The sequence below is a fragment of the Cricetulus griseus genome (genome assembly GCF_003668045.3).
Source record: "Cricetulus griseus strain 17A/GY chromosome 1 unlocalized genomic scaffold, alternate assembly CriGri-PICRH-1.0 chr1_0, whole genome shotgun sequence".
Lineage (NCBI taxonomy): Eukaryota > Metazoa > Chordata > Mammalia > Rodentia > Cricetidae > Cricetulus > Cricetulus griseus.
Window position 1 is genome coordinate 266,850,388 of NW_023276806.1, and position 24,293 is coordinate 266,874,680.

The following is a 24,293-nucleotide window of genomic DNA, read 5'->3' on the forward strand; positions in this document are numbered from 1 at the left end:
AATGTTTCTGATCTTGTCCTCCTGTCTTTTGTTTTTCTGAGTTTATTTTTGTACTTCATGTTTTTTTTTAATTTTAAGAATTGTTTACCTTGGAATTCTTAAATATTTGGGTTTTTTTTCCTCCCCTAGAAAAGGGGATATTCTCTTGTATTTCAAGAGTTAAAGTGAAAGAAGTTAAGCTTAAAAATAAAAGTATTTTGGACGCATGTCAAAAATTTGTGATTTCAGAAGGCTTTAAAATTACTGTTATTTCAACATCTTCAGTCTTACTCTTCAGGAATGTCATCAACAGTCTTGAAGACTCAAAAAGATTTTACATCGGTCCTTACAGCATTACAGTAAATTCCTCAGAATTAAATACTTGGATGCCAGTTTGATCACTACTTTTTTATTCCCCATATCTTGGGATTTTACATTTTCTTTAATGTAACTGAGCCTCTGTTTGGGGCCCAGAGCCTGTGCCTTTGAGATCTCTCTTTCTTCCATCAGTAGGAATAAGGGATGGCTGTGTAAACTTGGGCAGAAGTGTAGCAGCTACTGTGTCTGTGTGTGTGTGTGTCTGTGTGTGTGTGTCTCTGTGTGTGTGTGTCTGTGTGTGTGTGTCTGTGTGTGTGTGTGTGTCTCTGTGTGTGTGTGTCTGTGTGTGTCTGTGTGTGGGGGGTGTCAGGCAGCATTCAGTCAATGCTTGTGTGATCTCAGTGGAGTCTTGATTTCTAATTATAGTTCCCCATCATCACAGCTCCACTATCCAGCATGGCATCTTTAGTCCCATTTCCATCTGTCTTTAGTTATTTGAACTGTTTCATGAATAATACCTTGAAAAGGGGAAAAAACTGAATAATTTATTTGGTTTTTTTTTGCAGCTGACTATATTTAATTTTCTGAAAATGTATTGTGGTTAAAAAAAATTTGTCCCTTTCTTCTGATGCATTTCTCACAAAATGAGATTTCTTCTTAATAAAGACACTGGTAGAAATGTGTTGGGTTGAGAGTATCTATCCCTTTGAGAAATCTGTAGTTTCCCACAAGAGGCCATTTCTGTTAATATTGGAGTGCCTGCCGTTAGGGCAGAGTGTTTGGCATGGTTAATGCATCAGAAAACAACCCTGCTTCTGCACAGAGCAACCGCGTCACGTTGAAGATGGATGTCTCGCACACAGAGCACTCGCACGTCATCGGCAAGGGCGGCAACAACATTAAAAAGGTGATGGAAGAGACGGGCTGTCACATCCACTTTCCCGATTCCAACAGGAACAACCAGGCAGAAAAAAGCAACCAGGTGACTCACTCGTCTCTCCACACCCTTGAGTTTCAGTATGCGAATCCCTTCTGAGAGATGAGGGCAAAAAAACTGTCAGAGTCAGCTGCAGGTGGCAGACATTGTGGGGTGGCGCTCTCCCCCTACCCCCCTACCCCCAGAATGGGATACTTTGCTGTTGTAGATCTGTGGTTCTCTGCCTTACCTCTAAATGGTAGAAATCAGGGGCAGGTTAGTCTCAAAATAAAGACCATCATGAAGCAATGGCAGAGAGTACATCAGGTTTGTCTCCTCTCAGGAGCCTTGTCCAGTGTGTGGGTTCTGTCCACACGGTGGCAGAAGTGGTCCTCCAGGTCACCTCTAAGAGGCAGTGCTCAGGTGCCCTACTTCCTCACACTGGCGGGGCTTACAGCTGTTTGCTTAGACACACCCTTGGGGCTGCTTCACTTTGGAAGTCCTGGGTCCACAGGCAAGCACTCCCGGTCCTTGAAGTCTACATACTACTGCTCTGTTATTTAGATATGTTCTCTCCTCAGTTAATCCCATAATGGGAATCTGTCAGCTTTGAGGATGAATCAGGGAGTGTTGTTGTTCTAGGAGGCATATGAGGCCAGGTAGACAGCCTTGAGTCAGGGCACGGGCATTATTCAAAATACCTGATGGTGGCTGTGACACCAAACCCTAAGAGCACTGTGCTGGACCGCAGTGCTCCCACCCAGCATAAGACTAATGATTTTGTTGATGGATCATGGTGAGAACCAGGGATCTATGGAGAAAGCTAGAGGGGCGGGGACCAAGGCTGTGATTATCTGTCAGCGGGTGTGGAGGAAGAAGGCCGATGGCTAAGAGCCTAATCCATCCATGCCATTGCTGTTAATACATAACTGACACAAAGAGACTTTAAACAAAAGGGGGAAAGTGTTGTGGACAAAAATAATGATGATGGCATTAGAATGGCTTCCTGGGAGCTGCTGGCTGTGGCTGGGTCCAAGTGGTGACATAGATCAATGGCCAGGCATCACTAGAGGAGGGTCTCATTAAAATCAAATCCCGGTTTGATGTACCTCCGTTCAGCTGAGGTTTGTCATGAGCCCCAGTGTTCTTGTGTTGAGCAGCAAGGGTGTGGCTTGAGTGGGTGGAGTAAGCCTTGCTCTCCTTACTTTGCAGGTGTCTATAGCAGGACAGCCAGCAGGAGTAGAATCTGCCAGAGCGAGGATTCGGGTAACTTTGCTAATCTTTGGGTTGTTCATTGCATGCCCGCTATATTTACATAACAAGGGGGCTGAAATAGCATCGTTTGCCATTTGGTAACCAAGTACCATTTTCAGTCAGCAGGAGACAGTGGGACAGAGTGACTTCCTAAGCACTCTAACCTCTGTTAGCCGGTCTCTGTGGGCATTTTGAGTCAGGATTTAGACGGCAACATTCTAAGTTTACTCATAAATGCGTCTCGATTGGAGACTTTCTGGAAATGTTCCGGCTTTCGCCTGACTCACTCACTGATCAGATGGAGGCTTGATGGAGACTGCCACAGGCCAAGGACACCTTCCATTAGGAATTGCTGCACACTACACTAGATCTCAGCTCTCCCTTGAAGACAGTCCATGTCTCAGAACCCATGCTTAGAAAGGAGCAAATGCGTTATGTGCCCTTCCCCCTGGCAAATACCATGCTTCACCATCGCTCTGGTTCTCTTAGGAGCTGCTTCCTTTGGTGCTGATGTTTGAGTTACCAATTGCTGGGATTCTCCAACCAGTCCCAGATCCTAACGCCCCCTCCATCCAGCGCATCTCACAGACGTACGGCATTTCCGTGTCGTTTAAGCAAAGGTCTCGAATGTATGGTGCTACTGTCATAGTGCGAGGGTCTCAGAACAACACTGATGCTGTGAAGGTGGGTAACTTAACATGATGTAAAAGCTCAGATCGTGCCAGTTTTCTTTTTGAATTTTTTTTTTGACACAGAGTTTTCAACACTGATCTTAAATTCACCATTCTCCTGCCTCAGCCTCCTAGCTGCTGGGATTGCAGATAGACATATGCCACCACGCCCAGTACAAGTTTTATGCTTATGATAAGTAGACTAAATGGTTTCCAGAATTTTCCTTTGTGCTCCTGGTGGTCCCTCCCATAGAACATGCTACTGATGTTGCCATAGGTGTTGGAGGTGCAATAGAGACTTTGCCTGTTGGGGGGGTGGTATTTGATGGGATTAGCACACTCCTCCCACAGTCTTCCCTTCTCTGCTAGGAAGGAACAGCCATGCTATTGGAACACCTTGCGGGAAGCTTGGCATCCGCCATCCCCGTGAGCACACAACTGGACATCGCAGCCCAGCATCACCTCTTCATGATGGGCCGCAACGGGAGTAACGTCAAACATATCATGCAGAGGACAGGGGCACAGATCCACTTTCCTGACCCCAGCAATCCACAGAAGAAATCCACCGTCTACCTCCAGGGCACCATCGAGTCTGTCTGCCTGGCAAGGCAGTATCTCATGGTAAGTCTGCTTCAGTTAGCTTTGTGTTGCTCTTCTTGAACTTCTTGGGATACCGTGGGTTTCCACGCTGACTCTGCAAACCTGCTATTTAAGAAAGCAGTTTTGAGGTCCAGCCAGACAGGAAACACCCCTGGTAAAAGGAGAGGCGCTGGAGACTAAGGGCCATTGTGCCTCCTCAGGCTCAATTCCATATCATAGGGAAGCAATTTTCTTATATTTTTCTTAGCTTAGACTAAACACAGACGAGATCTGAAATGAGTGTACTTTGTGGTGTGGATGAAAGGCAATTGTTTACATCTGACACGGGGTACTGGTGGGCAGTTTGAACCTTAAGTGGAAAACTAAAAATACCATTTAAAGGTTACCTTCAAAGTTTGAGGGGATGGCTCAACTGGCAAAGTGCTTCCTCACAAACATGGAGACTCGAGTTTGGATCCCTTGCACTCACTTGAGAAGGCAAGTATTGCTGGTCAGCCAGTATAGCCTGTGATCCAGGTTCATTAAAGAGACACTGTCTCAATAATAATAATAATAATAATAATAACAGCAGTTGCTGGTCAGCTAATGCAGCCTGTGATCCAGGTTCATAAAAGGAACACTGTCTCAATAATAATAATAATAATAACAACAACAACAACAGTAATAACAACAACAACAATTGCTGGTCAGCCATTGCAGCCTGTGATCCAGGTTCATTAAAGGAACACTGAATCAATAATGATGATGATGATGATGGTGATGATGATGATGATAGCTGGCCAGCCAGTGTAAGCTAATCTGTGAGATCCAGGTTCATTAAAGAGATACTGTCTCAATAATAATAATAATTGATGGTCAGCTAGTGCATCCTGTGAGATCCAGGCTCATTAAAGAGACACTGTCTCAATAATAATAATAATAATAATAATAGTAGTAGTAGTAGTAGTAGTAGTAGTAGTTGCTGGTCAGCCAGTGTAGCCTAATCTGTGATCCAGGTTCATTAAAGAGACAGTCTCATTAATAACAATAATAATGATAATAATTAATGATAATAATGATGATGATGATGTGGAGAGCAGACAATAAAGGGAAACAACTGCCATGACCTCTGGCTATCACACACACACACACATATACCTAAAAACTTGACCTTTGGTGATCTGAAACATTTGTATATTTGATAAGTTTCCTATATAAATAAAAACACTACTTCATTCATGAATTTGAATGCTATGAAAGAAAAGCATCAGTTGCATCACTCAGGAGCACTCCAGTTTATGGCATTTCTCTCCTTCCCGTGTTCACTTGAAACCTTGTCGTGTGTGGGTTGGTGTGTAGTAACAGTAGACAGCCATATTGCTGGGCTGGCAGAGACTCTTAAAAACAGACTGCACTCTTAACGTTCCATGCTCGGCCTTTAGTGACATTTGAGTCATCGAGCATCAGGCGTGACCTATTAGCTTGCCGAATTCATCATTTTAAAGAGTCAGAAAACCCAGATTTGTATTATTGATTCCATCCTTCTGACAGACGAAACTTCTTGGAGTCAGTCAGGCCAATATGAGATTTAAGAATTCTCTTTTCTGTGGATGTTGGTTTTTGTGGTCATGCTTATTTGATTGTATTGTCATTAATGCTCTAGCCATGGGGCACGTTTACAGGAACTGCCACAATTACTCTTCATCTTGCTTTCTTTTCCAAGGTCTTAAGATGTTATTTTTAAGCTCAAAATGTTTGAAAAAGTTCACAGATTCATATTCTACTTTGACCACACTTGCCAAAAATATAAATTTATTTTGAAAGGTACTGTCATCCAATATTGAAAGAAGGGAAGAATAAATTCAAAGGTTTTAATGACCTTCTTTACCTATCTACACAAAAGACACTTTTATTCATAAGTGAAAAGGTACAGCCTACTCCATTTTGATCACACTGTGCTCAGCATTGCCTACTACGGGGGAACAAAATGCAGCAGCCAAGGGCTTGCGCTGAGCAGCATTCTGTGCAAGAGGAAGAGAAGGTATCTGTCTCCTGGCCATAGATAACGAGGGCCAGGAAGAAATGAGCAAAGAATACCAATGTTAGCTTCTGCAGTGAAAAAGAAACAAGCATTGACGGTTGGCAGTGGTTCCCTGCTCACACTAGGAAGGGATTTGTGATAGCTTTAGCTTCCTTAGAAGGAGCAGTCCAGACACCGCTGAGTGATGTATAGACCCCATCTGAATGACATTGACCTGGAGGTAGAGACAGATCCGGGCATGCACGTCTGTGGTTGGATAGGCCGGTCTGAGCCAAAGTGGAGGTCATTAAACAGCAGTTGAGTTCTCATTCAGGATGCAGTGACATGGCTCCTCACAAGTAACTGAGCAAGGAAGGCCACATGATCCGAGCCACAGAGTGGCGAAGGATGTTTTTGTATCATTGCTAATATAAGAGAAGTCAGACAGTGAAGGATTTTTCCAAAGTAAAAATTAGACTAAAAAAATTTACTAAATTCATGTCATGCCAAACCCATGAGCTTAACATATAGTTTCAGTCTCCCAGGTAGCCTCCTGCCCCTCACCTTGGTCCCATGCCATCCATCCTTGTTGGGAAAATGTGAATGTTATTTAGTTTTAATGCCCAATAATGTATGGTTTATAGATACCTTCGGGTACCAGGTGCTACGTTCACTGAATGACTCCTGGGATGCCTGCTGTCTTTTCTAGGGGTGTCTTCCTCTTGTGCTGATGTTTGATATGAAGGAAGAAATTGAAGTGGACCCACAGTTCATTGCGCAGCTGATGGAGCAGCTAGATGTCTTTATCAGTATTAAACCAAAGCCCAAACAGCCAAGCAAGGTTGGTTCGGAGTCTGTGCTGGGTGAAGCGTCTTTAAACCATTCTTACACACTCTTGTTCTCCTAAAGGGAGCTAATTTCTAATATGCTCGGTTATAACAGTATACATTTGTAACAGTGTCCTCCATTATATTCTATCATTTTTTTCATAAGTGTTTGAGTTTGTTTTCAGTAACCATTGCTTCTCTATAAATACATGAGAAAGAAAAGTCTTTTTTTCTTACTTGGTGATTAAGAAATCAACCAAACTAATCAATAAATAGGCTAACAAAATGAAGACTGTTCTACCCCCCAAAAGATATACAAATGGCTAACAAACAGAAAAATGTTCACCCTCAATAGCCATCAGAGAAATGCAAATTTAAACTACATGAAGATCATATCTCACCCAGTCAGAGCAGCAGCCAGCCAGAGAATGACCAAGAGCAGATACTGGCGGGAAGTGTACAAAAGGGAGCGCTTTCACGTGGATAGTGGAAATATATAAGCTAGTCTAGCCATTATGGAAATCAATACTGAAGTTCATCGGAAAGCCAAAGTAGACCTACCATATGAATGAGACATACCACTCTGGGTATTTATCAGAAGGACTCTTAATTTTGCAGTCATTTAGCTACAGGGTTTATTTAGTTGCCAGAGAGTAGCTAAGGTGACTTTTGTGTGTGTGTGTGTGTGTGTGTGTGTGTGTGTGTGTGTGTGTGTGTGTGTGTGTGTGTATACTCAAGTCAACTTGTAGAACATTTCCAGAACTTACTGTATGCCAGCCACTGTGCTAGCCCAGCAGAACAGTTGCCTTTTCTGTTCTGATCTTTCCTTTAATGAAGGCCATGAATAATGAACATTCTTGGTTTACTGAGCACTTTCTCTGTCCCATGCTGTAGACATTTGGTAATTACATGGCTGGCAACTGGACAACTAGAGAACTCTGTTATTAAGTGCCCGAAAGAAGGCGAGGAAAGAGGAGCATTCATACATTAGTATTGTGAAAGTTGTTGAAGCCCCTTTGCAGAGCAGCCTGGGACCCTGTGATGGCACCAATGGCTGTCACTGCCAGCCATTGTGTTACTACTGTATGAGCTGAGCAGGGATGATAGAACCAAAACTCCCAGACTGGAATGACATGTTAGGTAGCAGTGTTTACAACCCAACATTTTCTAAATCATGAAGCATAGGCTGGTTCGGGAGTCAGGGAAACCCCAAGTTCACCACCACAAGGAAAGAAAGTAGGATTAGGAAATAATGTAGGGGAATGTTAACAGAAGTCACAAAAATGTCTCTGTTCCATGTAATAAGTATGACAGTGGTATATGAATCCTGTTTTCTTTAATGTTTAAATGCTTAAAAGATTTATAAACTGTGACTATGGGAAGTTTGTGGAATGTTTTGAAGAAAAATTTCAAACAGCTGAGTTTTCCAACTTCTTTATTAAATGCTTGTTTTTATTGCTCTATAAAGTCTAGTGAGCTCAATTTGACACTATACAGTTTGGCATTACAGAAATATAGACTCATTGCTTTGGTGCACTCTAGTGTATCACCGGGCAAAACCAAACCAGTAAACATCTTAATCTGTTTGGGCTGCTGAAGCAATGTCACAGATCCAGCAGCCATAGATGAGGGAAGTCGGAAATCAAGGAAGCTAGCAAGCACATGATTCAGGCCAGACCAGACTTGGTGTCAGGTTAGGACCTGGGTCCCCATTCACATATGGTGCTGTGCCACTTAGAAAGCTCTCGTCTTCTTCCCCTTCCCCCATCTGCTTCTCTTTCTAGTTCTGTTCTTGTGTGTGTGTTTGTGTGTGTTCACATGTGATCATGTATGTGTTAACATGTGGGTGGGTGTGCGTACATGCATTCTTGTGGATATGTGTGTCTATGGATGTGTGTGTGCATGCGTGTGCCCGTGTGTCCACATCTACATGTGGAAGCCAGAGAAGGATGTGCAGATGGCCTTCATCTACCACATGGACTCTGGAGTCAGACAGTCAAGGTAAATAACTCCGCCTAAGTTTCCATTCTAAAATTTCTAAACCGTAGATGTCATCTTTTGTCCGTGTGTGTCTGGCATCGCATATGATTTCTACATGAGTAGATGTGGTATTTTCTGTGCAACTGGGGGCAATAGCCACAGCTCCTTTCAGAGACAACCTTAAAGGAAAAGCTACCCCAGCTCTGGGTGAGTGAGATGGAGTGAGTTCAGAGTCTGAGGACAGGCCTTGGGTTTTGGACATCCCTGCTTGACTAACGTAACTACAGCCATCATCAGTATCAGACTCAGAGAAGGGCTTGTCCATACAGAGATAGAAGTAAGAAGAATCAATGAGCGAATGACAGGCTGGCCAGACTGCTCAATGGCTGGATTCTAACACTCTAACTGCTGTTGTGTGTGTGTGTGTGTGTGTGTGTGTGTGTTCTTATACATGCTTAGAAATTTATTAAATTATATATTACATGGAATTCTGTATGTATATATAGCATATAAATGTAGGCAGTTAGGAAAAATACATACACATACACACACGTCAAGATTTGCCATAGATGTGGTCTCCTTGAGGGTTGGGGGGCCTGGACGTGTGTTAGCTAACCATCAGATCATATATGTCACAAACAAGTGACTGTTACTATGCAGTCTGTATGTGGTGATGGGTTTAATTTGGCTTCTGCAGGTAATGGGGGTGGCTGTGTACTAGAACAGGGCTTTGACACAAGGAATTTACTAAATCTCTAAGCATCTGGATAGGAACCCCCACCTCAAAAGGTTGGATGGGAATTGGAATCTGCAAGCTGCTTGCAACAGTGTGCACACAGTAGGTGGGTGCTGTTGGCAACAATGCAACAGACACAGGTGGGGTGCTGCCTGCAACAGTGCACACACACAGCAGGTGGGTGCTGCCTGTGACAGTGCACACACAGTAGGAGGCAACTGACATTTTGCAGCGTTATGGGGAGTGACAGAGGCAGAGGCTGATTGAAGGTGGTATTCATCCTCATTTGCATTTTCATTCCCCCTCCATTCATTGTATACTACCCCAGTGTCACCTTTTTTCCCCCCATTATGTGTTTTCATAGTCTGTGATTGTGAAAAGTGTTGAGCGAAATGCCTTAAATATGTATGAAGCAAGGAAATGTCTCCTCGGACTTGAAAGCAGTGGGGTTTCCATAGCAACCAGTCTATCCCCAGCATCGTGCCCTGCTGGCCTGGCATGTCCCAGCCTGGATATCTTAGCTTCGGCAGGCCTTGGACTCACTGGACTAGGTATAAAGTTTATTATTACCACTGGGGATGCTTATCTGATTCCCTTTCTTCTCCCATTGTGCTCTGTCTAAATGCTGTTTTCTTCTTGGAGCCCCAGGGCGGGGTGAAGAGCCACAGGACCTGATTCATAGGCTGGTTTTTCTGTTGTTAGGATTTGGGTTGCCCAGACTCTCCCTATGTTGGCATAAATAATCACAGGCTGACTGCTTTTCTTTTCAGTGGCTCTGTTTGTTTTTCTAAATTAAGAATGCCATCGAGATGGAAGGGAGCAGCCTGACTCTGATGTATGTGTTTGCTCTCTCTGGCATTTGTAGTATTGCCTTCCCTCCCTAGAGAAAAAGATTATCCAGGGTTTTTTTTTTGTTTTTTGTTTTCCAAAAAGTAATTGCAAATCTGGAGGGCAGCTGGAGAAGGGGAGGGAAGAGCCCCTGAACCCAACCCCAGGTTTAGGCCTGATAAGCCCAAGGCCACTAAGGAGAGCAAGCATAGCTCATACCTCTCACAGTACTCAGGCTGTTAGAAAAGCAGAATCCTTGCTGGTCCTGACATGGTGTCCAGGGGCTGTCTTTCTCACGGGCAGACTGGGTGCTCAGCTACTGTTAGGCTAGGGTCACCATTTTCCTCCTTTCCCTGATGCCTTCATAGAAAAAGCGAGTGCAGTGGCCAGCAAATCGTTCTGCTTCATTCAGAGTAGATTTGAGGCAGCAAAGAAAATTCAGCAAATCTCTTCCTCTCCCCCCCAACCCCTTTTTGGCTTTTAAACATACAGTATGATGGGCTGTGCTATAGCACAGTGGTAGAGTGCACATATGAGGACCTGGGTTCATTTCCCAACACTGAAAGAAGTAATGTGTGTATAACTCATTGGGGCTCCAAATTGCCAGACTTGAGCACTCTTGCAGTAATGCAGGGTTTTTGTCAACCAGAGCTCTCTCCTCCACACAGACCTGAACGGCCACAGCTGTACAGTGATGCTGTAGACCAGCACACACCAGAGAACTTGGTAGAGCCAACTGTTATGTTGTAGTTGAGAAAATGGGTGGAGAGGCAGAGTTCCCTGGATGGAAGAGAGGTTCTCTTGACCATCCATCTCCTGTAACACTGGCGCCCGTGAACTTCCAGAAACACATAGAAATGAACATTTTTAGACTAGAGAATCCCGAATTCCCAAAAGAGAATCTCATTAGTTACAGCAAGCAGGGGATGCTCGTGATATAAATTGAAGCCAGCACATTTCCTAGGCAAGTTTTAGTCATTGGATTGGAGCCCAGGGAAAGGAGCGTGTGTTCAGACATGCATCGAGCCATCTGGTTGTGCATCCTTTCCGTTAAGTACCAGACAGTCAGTCTACCACAGGAAGGGTGTCCCTAAGCACTGCCAGGCATGGACACTTGCAAAGGGGTTTGTTGGGAAGCCGATAACAAGTGAGTCACTTAGAAAAGAAAAAAAAAAGAGCTTTCTCTTGCACAGGGCTTTGTCCATCTGATAGCACTCAGTGTACCTGACGGCTGTGTTAGTTTGGGCATATCTGTCTTCCCATTCTGATAGAATCTGTTGTCTATTAGAGATGAACAAATTCCTATGCTGGAGATATAAAAAGAGACATTTCACAGGAATATCCGAAGTAACATTTTTTGAAAGAAAATGTCACCTGTATTTGACAGAAAGTATCAGATTTTATTGCTATTCATCCCAAAAGACAATATGAATACTATCCCTATTTTCAGAATCTTGGACTTAGGTGTATTGATTGGACTTTGATTCCTTACAGGTCTATTGGGGCCCACCACCTTGTCACTCAACACTTCAAGCACCCCAAACTCACTCCTGAACGCTCTCAACAGTTCAGTCAGTCCTTTGCAAAGTTCAAGTTCCGGCACCCCGAGCCCTACTCTGTGGGCACCCTCAATCGCTAACACTACAAGTGCTACAGGTCAGTGTCACTTAAGTAGAAGAGGTGTGCATTCTTAGATACTGTCTGTTTTTCTTTTTAATAGAATTTACAAAGGATTCCATTTCTTCAAGTGAAAAAGCACCCTCTAGCCCAAAGGAAAAATCCCCTGCTGTGTAAATTAGTTAAAATGAAGTTCAGAAAAGCCAAGAGCTTTGCATGCAAGCGGCATATCATCTGTGCAGGTGATAAACAGGTTAGGAAAAGCAGCTGGATGCTCAGGGAACAGTGGCCAAGGCCCATGAAGGCTCCAAATGGAGCACTGCAAACACAGCTCTGCCTGGAGGAGCTATTTCTTTGTCCTGGGCCCAGGTTCAGCTTTCCTCATGTGTGTGCTGGGAGGGGCCTAGAACAAATAGAGTTAGAAGTGGTATCACATTTTAATTGTTTCATTTAAAGAGAACAGTCATTTATTTGTGTGTGCGCACATGCCAAGGCACACATGTGGAGGTCAAAAGACAACTTTCAGCAGTCAGTTCTCTACTTCCAGCATATGGGCCCCCTGATATCAAACACAGGTTATCAAGGGCCCTTACCCACTCACCAGTCTCCGTTTAAAAAAATCATAAAGACTTATTTATTATGTATATAGTATTCTGCCTGCATTTATGTCTGCGGGCCAGAAAAGGGCACCAGATCTCATGACAGATGCTTGTGTTGTGGGTGCTGGGAACTGAACTCAGGACCTCTGGAAGAGCAGCCAGTGCTAGTGCTCCTAACCACTGAGCCTTCTCTGCAGCCCCTGTCTGTGATGTTTATAGCAATGTTAAATCTATTTGCAGAGATGTTAACTTATTCTGAAATTCACAGGAAAAAAAAAAAGGAGTTTCTTGTTGTTATCAAACATAACAGCCGCTTCTAGGTTGTTCCCTGTCTAACACGGTCTTCCTGAACCATCCCAGGTTTCTCTGCTATACCACACCTTATGATTCCATCTACGGCCCAGGCCACATTAACCAACATCCTGTTGTCTGGAGTGCCCACCTACGGGCACACAGCCCCGTCTCCCCCGCCTGGCTTGACTCCTGTTGATGTCCATATCAACAGTATGCAGACAGAAGGCAAGAACATCTCTGCTTCCTTAAATGGACATGTGCAGGTAATGCCCTCCCATGCGGTGGGGTGGCATTTGGCAAGAGATGAGCTCCCGGAAACCTGTTTTTGAGTTCACTGAAGTTATTGCTAAATTGTTTTTATTTATGATTTCAGCCCCCAAACATGAAATACGGTGCGCTGTCCACTTCATCACTTGGGGAGAAAGTGCTGAGTGGCAATCATGGTGATCCAGCCATGCAGACAGCTGGGCCTGAACAGGCTTCTCCCAAGTCAAACTCTGTGGAAGGTTGTCATTTTCCTACTCAGACTGGCTTGGAGCTTGGATAAAGGGAACACCCCCCTACCCCGGGAGTGGGAGGGAGCCTGGGGGGGGGGTTCTGAGTTGGTTTCATTCACCAGTGCCTTCCTCAACTATGCAGAGTCAATGTCTTGCATGAAATGGCAAAGAACATGGTAGAAGATGGGCCAAGAGGCACTTTCCACAGAAATACCACTGTTCTTTCCATTATCATGTAATGGGGAAACATCAATTCAGTAAATGTTTGCATACTGTTCACCCCCTAACAATCCTGAGAAAACTGAGTTGGGGGTGTAGTTCATTGGAAGAGTACATGCCTAGCATGTGCAAGGAAGTTCCCTGGGCTCAGTCCCCAGCACTGGGAAGAAAAAAAAATGACTAAATTTGAAGTTGAGGATATAGCTCAGTGGTGGACTTACTGTCTACAGTGCCCAAAGCCCTGTGTAAACCCCAGGACTTGGAAAGGGAAACATGGGAAAGGAACAGGAAGATGAGAAACATTGGGGTCACACTAATGTTTATATGTAAATATACATATATGTCTCCTTATTCCAAACAGTCTTCAGGAAACACCAGGGTCTTCCCTTTAGATTGAGTTCTGGAGACAGTCTGTGCTGAGGTGTGCCCCCTTCGCAGCTGAGACCACTGTCAACACTCTGGAGTTGGCTTTCCGTGGAGACAGGTTTTTTGCTTTTCTCCATGGCAGATAAAAGGCGACGTTTTGATTTTTCTCTTGTCCTTGTCCCTGCAGGCTGCAATGATGCCTTTGTTGAGGTGGGCATGCCTCGAAGTCCATCACATTCTGGGAATGCTGGTGACTTGAAGCAGATGCTGGGTCCCTCCAAGGTCTCCTGTGCCAAGAGACAGACAGTGGAGCTACTACAAGGCACGAAGAACTCACACCTACAGTATGTATGCTCATTTTGCTGGGAAGAGATGATGGTAGGAGAATTTATTCTGAGTTCAGTGGCTAAGACTCTAACTCAAGTCAGGTTAGATCTCATGGTGGGCTTTTCCATGCCCTCTCATAATTACATTTTAAAAACTCAATGAATAACCTCTATTTTCACCCTCACCCATCTTTATCATCCCCCCCCTTAGTTATAGGGTTTCTAGCTGTGCCCTTCAAACAGTCCTCTATCTCTGAAACTCAGAGACATTCTCCTTGCTATTCAGCAAGGAGTAGGGGCAATTTCTAGGCTCTGACTTTTGCATAAGACAGTTTCCAGCAGTGTACTCACCTAAGCTGGTCACTTGAGGGGGATTCCTAAGTTGTAGCTCCCTTCTCTCCAATGTAGGGCACTGCAAACTTTTAGATATATAGTTTTTTTTCAAGCTGGAACTCCTCCTTACACAGTGGCTATCATTGTTCTATCCTTAAACTGACTTTTATTATTATTATTATTATTATTATTATTATTATTATTATTTGTCCTCTTTCAGGGGAAAGGGTCTCCCACCTGCCTAAATAATTGATCTCCTCTTCCATCTTCTTAGTCCCTTGGCTGTCTTTACGGAGTATCTTTATGGAAAGATTAGCATATGTATCTCCTTACTTAGTCTATTTCTTACTAAAGCCATTTTATGTCATAAACCCTAGACTCATTCCACCTCATTCTGCTTTGCCTGTTTGTCCTTTGTGGGTGCTAACTCCCCCAATGGCTACTCTCGGGTGTGTGTTCAAGTGCTCTGCTTCCTGCCTTCTGTTGAATCCTTTAAAGTACAAGTCTTCAGCACCTTTTGAAACTTTTCTGTTTCTCCCACCTGGGTGAGGACCTGGCTTCCATCTGTCTCCTTGCCACTTTCTCCCACCAGTGTGGTTTACCTTGTATCCACCTCTTAAGACCCTCTTTAAAGTTGGAGTCATCCTGTCACACTGTGGCTTCCAGTCCTAGTGATTGGATCCTGGACCCCTTCCCTTTCACCTACTCTACCCACTCAGTTGCTGCTCTCCTGGCCTTTGAAAGGCACCTTCATTTCCAGTTTACAGGTCCTCAAGAAGCCTCTGTCAGCATTGTCAGGCAAAGCTTGTTGCTCATGTCTTGTCTTCTGACATGGAAGCTGAATAGGTGACTGGTTGTAATTGAGCAAAACACTGTGTTTTTTTTTTTTTTTTTTTTTTTTTTTGGCCTGCGGTACATCCTGATGCATCATGGGTTCTTGCTTAGGTATACTGTCCATTTTATACATCATGTGACGTCATGCCCATTCGCTAAACAAGCTTTGGAGACGATTTCTTACTTATCCGCTACTTTCTTTCTTAACCAGTGTCGCACGCGTGTGCTATCTGCCCTGACTACCTTCAGGCTTACGCAGGCTTTGCTAGAATTTTGCATGAATCCCTGGTGTTGGGTTGATGTACCAACATCAAAAAATCTTTTCTGTGCATCTGTTCCCTGCATACCACAAGCAGAATACCATGTGTCCTTCCTATAATGCGGGTACCTGTATATCGCAAAACACTTTTCCCCTCTAGTTTGAGACCCAGAGTCACCCTAGAGCAGTGACCTAGGACACGGTCCTTCCTCATGTCTCCAGTGGATGACAGCGTTACTTTTGTCTCAGTGTTGCTGTGTCATGGCATTGCCCTGGGGACTGAATGAGATGTAAGCAGGGCATGGCAAAAGCACACACAGTGAACATGCACACAGGAAAGGTACAGTGCGTCAGTATGTGAGGTGGAGTGGTCAATTCCCAACTCTCTTTCGCAGCAGCACTGACAGATTGCTCTCAGACCCTGAACTGAGTGCCACGGAAAGTCCTCTTGCTGACAAGAAGGCTCCAGGGAGTGAGCGTGCAGCTGAGAGGGCAGCTGCCCAGCAGAACTCAGAAAGGGCCCGCCTGGCTTCGCAGCCGCCGTATGTCCACATGCAGGTAATGCAGGTGTTGCAACAGCAGTCATCCAAGGACAGAGAACTGGGCCGGGCAAGGAGGAAGCAGGGAGTGTTAGCCTGTCCTCCTGCAACCTGGTCAGTGCGGAACTCAACTAGACATGCAGGAGTGTGGATTGGTGTTGCTATGAACATTATGAACAAAGCGCAGGATTTTAGATTAAGGACAAGTGATTCGTTAGTAGTAAAGATGGAGGTCTGTGTTGCCGTATCTTCAGCAAATGATGCTTATCGGTTACCTCAAGATTTAGAGACACGTAAGAGATGGTCTTTCTCTTGGGTAATAAGTAGATCTTGTTTTCTTCTGTCTTGGAAATAGAGATTGTAAACTCGGTGCTGTTTCAAAATGGCTCTGAAAAGAGCTGTGTGGGATTTGAGTTCTGTGGAGGACGATGCAGAATGGGGACAACCATGCCTGTTTGGATGTTGATGATGGCTTCAGGCAGCTTCCTCAGCCAGCCCTGGCAAATCCCCATTTTCATAGCATGATTGAGAGCAGCTTACTAAGCATGATATCCAGTATCTTATCTTCACGTGGATGCGTCTGAGAGACAAGGACTTAGTGCTTTTAGGGGTGATGCACACATAAACATTTTACTTTCTGCACCAGCATTACTGGAAAAGAGCATCCACCTTGTAATGCATTCTGTCTCTCTTCATCCCTGCCACCTCGAAAAACATGACAAAACCCTACAAATCAAAACAAAACAAAAAAACCAAAAAGAACTCCTGTGTTACATTAATTCATGGGACTAAGTGACACTGTTTGTATTCCAGTGTGGAATATAATTCAATCCTCCTGGCTTTTTTTTTTTTTAGATCATTTGCATTTGAACATTTGCATGAGTCTTGAAATGGACAGAATTCATAGCTTTCAGTAATGTATCAGTACTAAAACAAAACACCAGGCTCCCTGGGGGTTTGTACATCTCCTTGTGGTTGCCATACTTTTCCCACCAGCTTTGGGTTCCTGTGAATGAGTTCCATGGTTCTTTCTTGTATGTTGGATGACAGTGTTCTCGCTGGTGACTTTTTAACTAGGTGTGTTTATGCCATTAGTGGAAAGCTGGCTCCAAAAATCATCAGGAAATCTATGAGAGAGTTGCTAGGGAGCTTTGGCATGAGACACACTGAAGACCTGTCTCCTTCTAAGGCTGAAGACAGTGCCCATCTCTTCACCACCCTAGGGCCGTGGCCTCTCTAGCTCTCTTTCACTAATTTCTCTTCCTCAGTCCTCCATAGACTATTGGTTGTTTAGGATCCAGGAGAGATCTGACACGCTGTGTTCTTCACAGAACACAGCACTGGCTTTAACCAGTGGTCCCTCAGGTTTTCTCACTCCTGCCCCTGGAAGTTAAAGTTGATTTTTAACTTCCAATGCAATTTGAAGCTGTTCCCAAATGCCAGAAAAAACAGTGTCATCTAAAAACCAGGCTCTATGAGGTACCACTATATTCTTAGAGCTTCTGCCTATGCTAGGCTGCCTCTGTTTATCACTTGCTTCAAGGTTATTCCCAGATCTTTGCCCCCTCTCCAGTGTTCTGTTCCAGGCTGTAATTCCCTGGAACCTTATATATGCCAGTACAGTCTTCTTTGGCTCTTTTCCCAGGAACTGTTGCCAGTAGTTCTTGGTCTTCGTGGTAGGTCTTTGAATCAAGTCTTATCTATTCTCTAGATTGGGGAGGTATGAACAGGTTAGCTTCCAGGATGTGCCATGCAGGCATAGCTCTTTTCAGAGAGGCTTCTCTCTTGGTTTCTGCATAGTGAATCGTTCAGTGTCCATAGCACAGATGTGTGGTTCTGCTGTCTATGCAGTACCAGGGTATCTCGGTTCCATCCTATTGGATTGTGAGTGTCCAAAGCTAGATCGTTGTATTTATCCATCTTGGAAAGCGAAGGCTTTAGCAGCGTGGTTGGTAACTTAAGTTGTCTCGATGTTATCTGTTTCCATCTTGTTTACCTTGTGAAGAAGGATTCTGAGCTCAAAGGAGAGACAACAGATGCCTAAGGGCATCATGTGACATCTTCTTTCAGTGCTTCTGCAACTATTAGGCTCCTCATGTTATGTTAGCATAGCAGTCCTGATGCAGAAGACACTCTTCATAAATGAGAATTTAATTTTGCAGGGAAAATCCTAATCCTTGCCGCTGACTTCATGTTTGACAAGAGTAGTAGATTATTCCAGTGTGTTCTGAAGGAGTGTTTAAATTAAGCACACTTGCACTGTGTATTTGTGGTACCATGATGCAGAGCTTAGCCGATGTCTCAAGTAGATTCACAAGTGTTGGCAGGATGCTTTAAGGACTGGTAACAGAGCCGTGTTTTTCTGTATTTCCTTTTCAGGCATTTGACTATGAACAGAAGAAACTACTAGCCACCAAAGGTAAGTTTTCAAGCAGTCGGGGTGATTTGAAATCAAAAGAAACCCAAAGTGTTTGAGTTCAGGATACACAGATTCTGCCGGGATAAAATGTATTTTGTGAAATACAAGAGCATAATTAAGGAGTCCCGCAGCTTTTCCTCATTTACTTTTTATTGGATAAAATGTTTTATTCTTAGGCATTTCGCATTAAGAAATAACACTGAGTTATAACGTTTTCATATATTGAAGAAACACTGCGCACCTTTGGTAGTTTTATTTAAGAATTGCATTAAACACACCAAGCGTCTCTTTTATATTCTGCTTTCCAAAGCAATGTTAAAGAAGCCAGTGGTAACTGAGGTCAGAACGCCTACAAATACCTGGAGTGGCCTGGGGTTCTCCAAGTCCATGCCTGCCGAAACCATCAAGGAGCTGAGAAGAGCCAACCATGTGTCCTATAAGCCCACGATGACGACCGCCTACGAGGTGCATATTTCTCCTCCTGTCCATCCTTCCTGTCCCTGGCTCTTCACGGTCATAGGGATAGAGTGGCTTGGCTCCCTTTCTGTCATTGTGAGCTTGTGTAAAATGGACGAGTCTTACATATGAGGCTTTTTTTCTCCCCCTCAAAGTTATTAATCTATGCATATGATGGAAATTTCTATTTGGGAGTGAGTTTTTGTTGGAAGAAGGGTATCCTACATGATAGAGAGCCAAGACCAAGCAAAGGGCAGCTGCAGTGTGTGATGAAAATCTTACAAAGAGTCCCTTTGTCAGAGTGTATCACTAGCAAGCCACCGTAGGAGAAGAAGGCAAATATTCAACAAAAACAGATTTTTGAATCTGAGTTAACTTTGGCATGTTGACATGTGCCAGGAACACAGCAGGAAGCATCTCGAGCAACAGTTCCAACATCCGTATGTTTACCAGATGTTGGCGGCACAGCTCCACCATGAGGGTGGAATCTGGTGTTCTCTGCATGTGGAGGAAGGGTCCAGAACTCCATTCTCCTGAGGGCCAGGCTTTTCATGACTCCAAACAGACCAACCCTGTCCATCTGAGAATGTCAGACTTTGGCCTTAGGGACTGGGGGTCTGGCCAGCTTGCACACAGACATGCTGGCAGACTTCAGACTCTGGGCGGACTCCTCGAATGACTAAGCCGAGCACCATCCATCTCCATCATCCCTGCAGGCTGCAAAAGTGTTAGCTGTGGGCTTCAGAATTGTTAGTCTAATGGTAGCATTTGTAGATGGAGTTCCTTTCCTCCACCTATTTTTTTTTCTTTGTAATAGGTTGTTGATGGATGCAAGGCAAAAAGCAAATACTTTTTAAAAATTGCCTTTATCTCTCCTGAGCAAGCCAAGAAGAAAACACTATTGAATAGTCTCCCGTGGGTTCCATTGTCAGGGTTACAGTAGCCACCTGGCAGGCTATATTTAAGATTAACCTTCAGCTGCCTGTAGGTGGGGACTATTATGCAGAGTTTTCAGGCTGTGGGTGTCCACTTCCCCTCAGGCCGCTGGAGCTCTGAGAGGAAGTAGCTGTTGTCTTTTGTTAGCAAAGGAATTAAGCTAATGCTGAGGCTTGGCCTTACACCCTGCAGTCAGTGGTCCACCTCTCCTGCCTTAGGCTTTTGGCAGAGTAAAGTGTAGAATTGTTGACGGCTATTCTGTAGTTTCTGAAACGAAACATTTAGCTTTAGAAATGTCCTTCAGTTCCCCGCTTGGAGGCTGACATTATAGCAAGTTGGGAATGGTGCATAATACACAGGTCAGGTGCCGAGCTTGCAGGAGCTGAAAAACCCCACCCAGTTGTATGGATCGATTTAGTGAGCCTTTGTTCTCATTAGCTTGCTTCCTCCTTTGGGTTGTATTGTTGGGTACCCAGTAATAGTAGGACACTACTATTAGTTCTGCATTGAGAACTTTATCCATAGTAAAAACCGAGGCTTCTGAAGGATGAGGTTGGCTTCCTCGTTGGAGGAAGTAGCTGTACATTCAAGCTGCTTATGCTTTCCGTATCCAAAGTAATGCTTTCAAAGTGGATACATAAGGTCTCAGTGATAATTATCTTAAATTGGGTTTGAGTAAGTCTTTGTGGATTACATGGTGCATTTTCATGTATAAATTTATACGATCCCCATAAACTTCTAGTGGGAAAAGATGCTCCAGAATGGGTGTGTCTTCATCATGATATGGGCCAGTAAATGTGAGAGAAAAGAGTTGAGTTCATTTTACAGAATGTTCTGGAACATCTCCTTAATGATTTCACTCAGAGAGTGCAGAGGGAGAGATGGCATGCAATTGATGTGGAGCCACATGGCGTGGACACACACAGATATGCATATGCATGGTTTTCATCATGTAGAAGAACCTTCTTGTTAAGCTCTGTGAGATCTCGTTTGGTAGGGGTACAAAACAAGGAAGAGCTGGGATATGTGTTTTGAATATGAGCTATGACTGGTGCCAGTGTGCCAAGGAAGCACTGCTGTAGGGGCATTTGGTGCTGAAATGCTAAGGGTGTCTTGGGCTAAAACAAACATGGGGCCTTGAAATGCTCTCCACTCATGCTTTTACCCAGGGCCAGACAGAAACCTTTCTGTGAGTAGAAATGTACAGGGCCTCTGTTGTAGGGGACAGTAAGCCACGTCAAGGCGTGGTCAAGGTGAGGTCAGGATGACAAGGCATGGGCTCTTAAGGAACTGTGAGCACATGGAAGCTCCTTCTCCTTCCCCTTCTTTCTGGCCTTGCTGCTTGGCTGCCCTGGGCACGCTCTAGCTTGCGTTTGGCTGGTATTTATCTGAATAAAGATATCTTAAACCTACAGGCTCACGTTTCAGCCTACCCTAAGTCTTTGCTGCTTTGACTGGCTTGGGCTAGCTTGCTCCACTTACCTGACTGATGTCTGTCAGCTCACTCATGCTGAAAGGTGGGAGCAGTAACAGCGAAACTAGAGCCTAGGGAAGCTCCATGTCATCTGCCTCTCTGAATCCTGGGAAGGGTAGGTTCTGGTTTTTTTGTTTTTTTTTTTTTTTTTTTTTTTTTTTAGGAGTCTTGCTCTGTGCTTGCCTTGGGCCAGGTCTTTCTCTGTGGAGGGAAAGGGTCCATAGATAGCATTAATGATTTTTCTGTGGCAGGGGCACCCTGGGCAGGCAAGTCTCTTGCTTTCTCTGCCACCAGTTAGAAGGACTAAAACAGGAAGGTGGGTAGGGATTAAGGCTGGCTTCCATGAAGAAGAATGTGGGGAAGGCTCCAAGAAACAATAGAGGACAATTCCTATTGAGAGAATGAGAGAGCAAGGGATGGGGACATAGACAGGTGGCTAAATAGATATAGATAGATAGGTGGATGATTGATAGATGGGTAGATTGTGTTCAGGTGTCTGCTTATAGCACTGCCATGTTTAAATTGGAGGGTGACCTGAGCGTTCTCACCTTCCTCATCTTTACTGTTCATACAAAGAAAAGCAAAGGGAAGGCGGACTGAGCTGTGTGAGCAGTGACGTCCCTGACTGCTGACATCCTAGTAGCTGAGAACTACACAGCCAGTGTGCCAGGTACCTCAACTTCCTGCTCCAGGCGGCTTGCTTGGCCAGAGAATTAGGTACTTTGAGCTCTGTACTCTGCATTATTGAGATTTGGAGCTGAGCAATTTTTCAAGTTTGTATTTTTCTTAACAACTAAATAATTATCCTGTTCTCTGGAGAAGTTATTTAGATAAGAGGCAGGCACTTTCCACCTTTTTTTTTTTTTTTTTTTGCCTAAACATAAACAGAAGGTCTCTTTGAACTGAGCTGTTAAGGCTTTTGGGGTTTTTCCATTTTCTTTCTATTGTCTATCTCTTAAAAGTGCTGGGGGATGGGGATGGGGGGTGTCACATGTTCTCCAAAGCAAATAAAAGCATGAGTTGGGAACCACCAGTGGTTTTCAACTTCCCCAACACTAAGCAAGGAAGAGGTCTGGTAGTTTTTCAACTCAAAAACTTGACTGTGGAGGAGAACTGCTTGCCCAGTGGATATTTTAGACCTGTCAGTGGGGTAGCAGGAATTGCCATCTTTAGAAGTCTGCCAGTTCAGTCTGCTGGGCGAATGGTTAAAGACATTCAGAAAGAGGCAGATGTCAAGTTGTAAGACATGTAAGCCAGGCAGCTACTCATCAGCGCTGTGACTCTTGCCAGAATTCAACATGTTCTTGGTCCTTGCTACTCTGGGTTGGTTTAAGACATGAAAGATATTGTCACTGGAAAATCTAGCTTTATTTACTTATTTATTTTTGGTTGGTTGGTTGGTTGTTATGTCAGAAGCCATAATTTCCCTATATGCACTGCCCTAAGTGAGCAAGGGCATCCCACTGATGCAGGAAAATAACTGCACTCCTGAGAGAGACAGTCCTGTGCACCAAATTGTGCACAGTAGTGCTACTTTGGGGACAGGCCTGCCTTCTGGTGGGAGGAAGACAACATATCAAGAAGGCAGTGAGTAATAAAATTCCTAGTCCATGCCCAGCAGAGTTGCTTTGACCTTAGGGATGGATGCGAGGCATGCCGGGAAATGTAGGTGACAAGATAGGGCTACTCCTCTCAGGAGCATCTTGGGGAAGAACATTGAGTCCAAGGAATAAATGGCTTGATCATCCTAACATCAGAACTCACTGGAGCGGTCTCGGGGCAGGAGACATTGGAGATGAAGGTTCCAGCAAGGCTGATCCTGGTACCCTTCGGTACATGGTAGACTACAGGGAGTCAGGGGGAATTTGGAGGCACCCCTGCCTCTGCACAGGAGAAGTTCAAGACTGTATGTGAGGCACAGATTGCTTTGATTGGCACTTAAAAATACCAGCCTTGTTTTATGTGCTGGATTACAGAGGGAGGAGGTAAGACTAGCACTGAGAGTGTCCAAGTGGGTGGAGGGGGAGTTCAGAGTGGCTGGTGGGAGGGACCATTCAGTGAGGAAAGTGCTCAGGGACTGAATAGAATAGGCTTCAGACCTGCAGCTTTATGATCTTGAAGTTTCACAAGGCTCTCTATCCAGAGTTAGACACTGCCAGAGTGGATTGCACACTAAGGATTTCAGAGGATTGAACACATTCACCGACAAAGTACAGAAAAAAAAGGGGGTGCAGTAGGTAACAAAGACCAGGCCTATGGATAGCCTGCCATTTAGGATGGGAGAGGAGGAGGAGGTCACAGAGGACACGGGGAGGAAGTAGAAAACCTCAGAGCTACGGTGTCCTGCTGTAATTTGGAAGTATTTAAGGGATGCTGTCCTCGCCTTGAATGAGCTGCATGAGCCAAAGTTAAGTGTGGGAAGAATTTTCTTGGAATTACTGGTGAAAATAAATCTGCAAATGAGGGGGCTGGAGAGATGGCATAGTGGTTAAGAGCTCTGGCTGCTCTTCCTGAGTTCAATTCCCAGCAACCACATGGTGGCTCACAACCATCTACTGATACTCTAGTGCAGCCAGGGTGCCATCGTACCATGGACACATACATAAAAAAGAATCAATGCAAACTCAGGCAGGCTTTAAGTTGTTATAAATTAATCTTAATTTAAATTTGGAGAACTTCAAAGAGCATATTGTTGAGGTATCTGTAATTGGCTGGAGAGATCATGTCCTTGTTTGGGGGAGAATAGTGCCAGGGAAATGGCGGTCCCGTTTGTCTCCCCACAAAACACCCTCCGGGTGTTAGGATAGGACCAGACATCTTTGTAAGCACATTGGCTTTCCCTGCACCTCCGCCACTCCCGTGTCCTTTTTGTATGAGCTAAGGCAGGGAATCATTTCTGTACTAGGGTGTGTGTGTGTGTGTGTGTGTGTGTGTGTGTGTGTGTGTGTGTGTGTGTGTGTGTGTGTGTGTGTGTGTGTTGTTTTCTGCTTCCTAAGACAGGATGAACTCAACCATGA

General features: G+C 44.4%; 1 protein-coding gene across 4 annotated transcripts in view; it reads left to right on the plus strand.

Moving 5' to 3' along the window:
- Bicc1 (BicC family RNA binding protein 1) overlaps positions 1-24,293 on the plus strand; it is a 214,785-nt gene that overhangs the window by 178,678 nt on the left and 11,814 nt on the right. For 2 of the 4 annotated variants that reach the window (XM_027395114.2, XM_027395116.2), the window contains exons 5-17: positions 1,121-1,279; positions 2,426-2,479; positions 2,957-3,151; positions 3,508-3,759; positions 6,447-6,578; positions 9,645-9,831; positions 11,603-11,764; positions 12,685-12,881; positions 12,992-13,124; positions 13,888-14,044; positions 15,848-16,010; positions 18,371-18,410; positions 18,721-18,875. In XM_027395114.2, the coding sequence (XP_027250915.1) occupies positions 1,121-1,279; positions 2,426-2,479; positions 2,957-3,151; positions 3,508-3,759; positions 6,447-6,578; positions 9,645-9,831; positions 11,603-11,764; positions 12,685-12,881; positions 12,992-13,124; positions 13,888-14,044; positions 15,848-16,010; positions 18,371-18,410; positions 18,721-18,875 (1,986 nt within the window). The remainder of the gene's footprint in view (positions 1-1,120; positions 1,280-2,425; positions 2,480-2,956; positions 3,152-3,507; positions 3,760-6,446; positions 6,579-9,644; positions 9,832-11,602; positions 11,765-12,684; positions 12,882-12,991; positions 13,125-13,887; positions 14,045-15,847; positions 16,011-18,370; positions 18,411-18,720; positions 18,876-24,293) is intronic. The other 2 variants (XM_027395115.2, XM_035451212.1) reach the window with 2 other exon arrangements.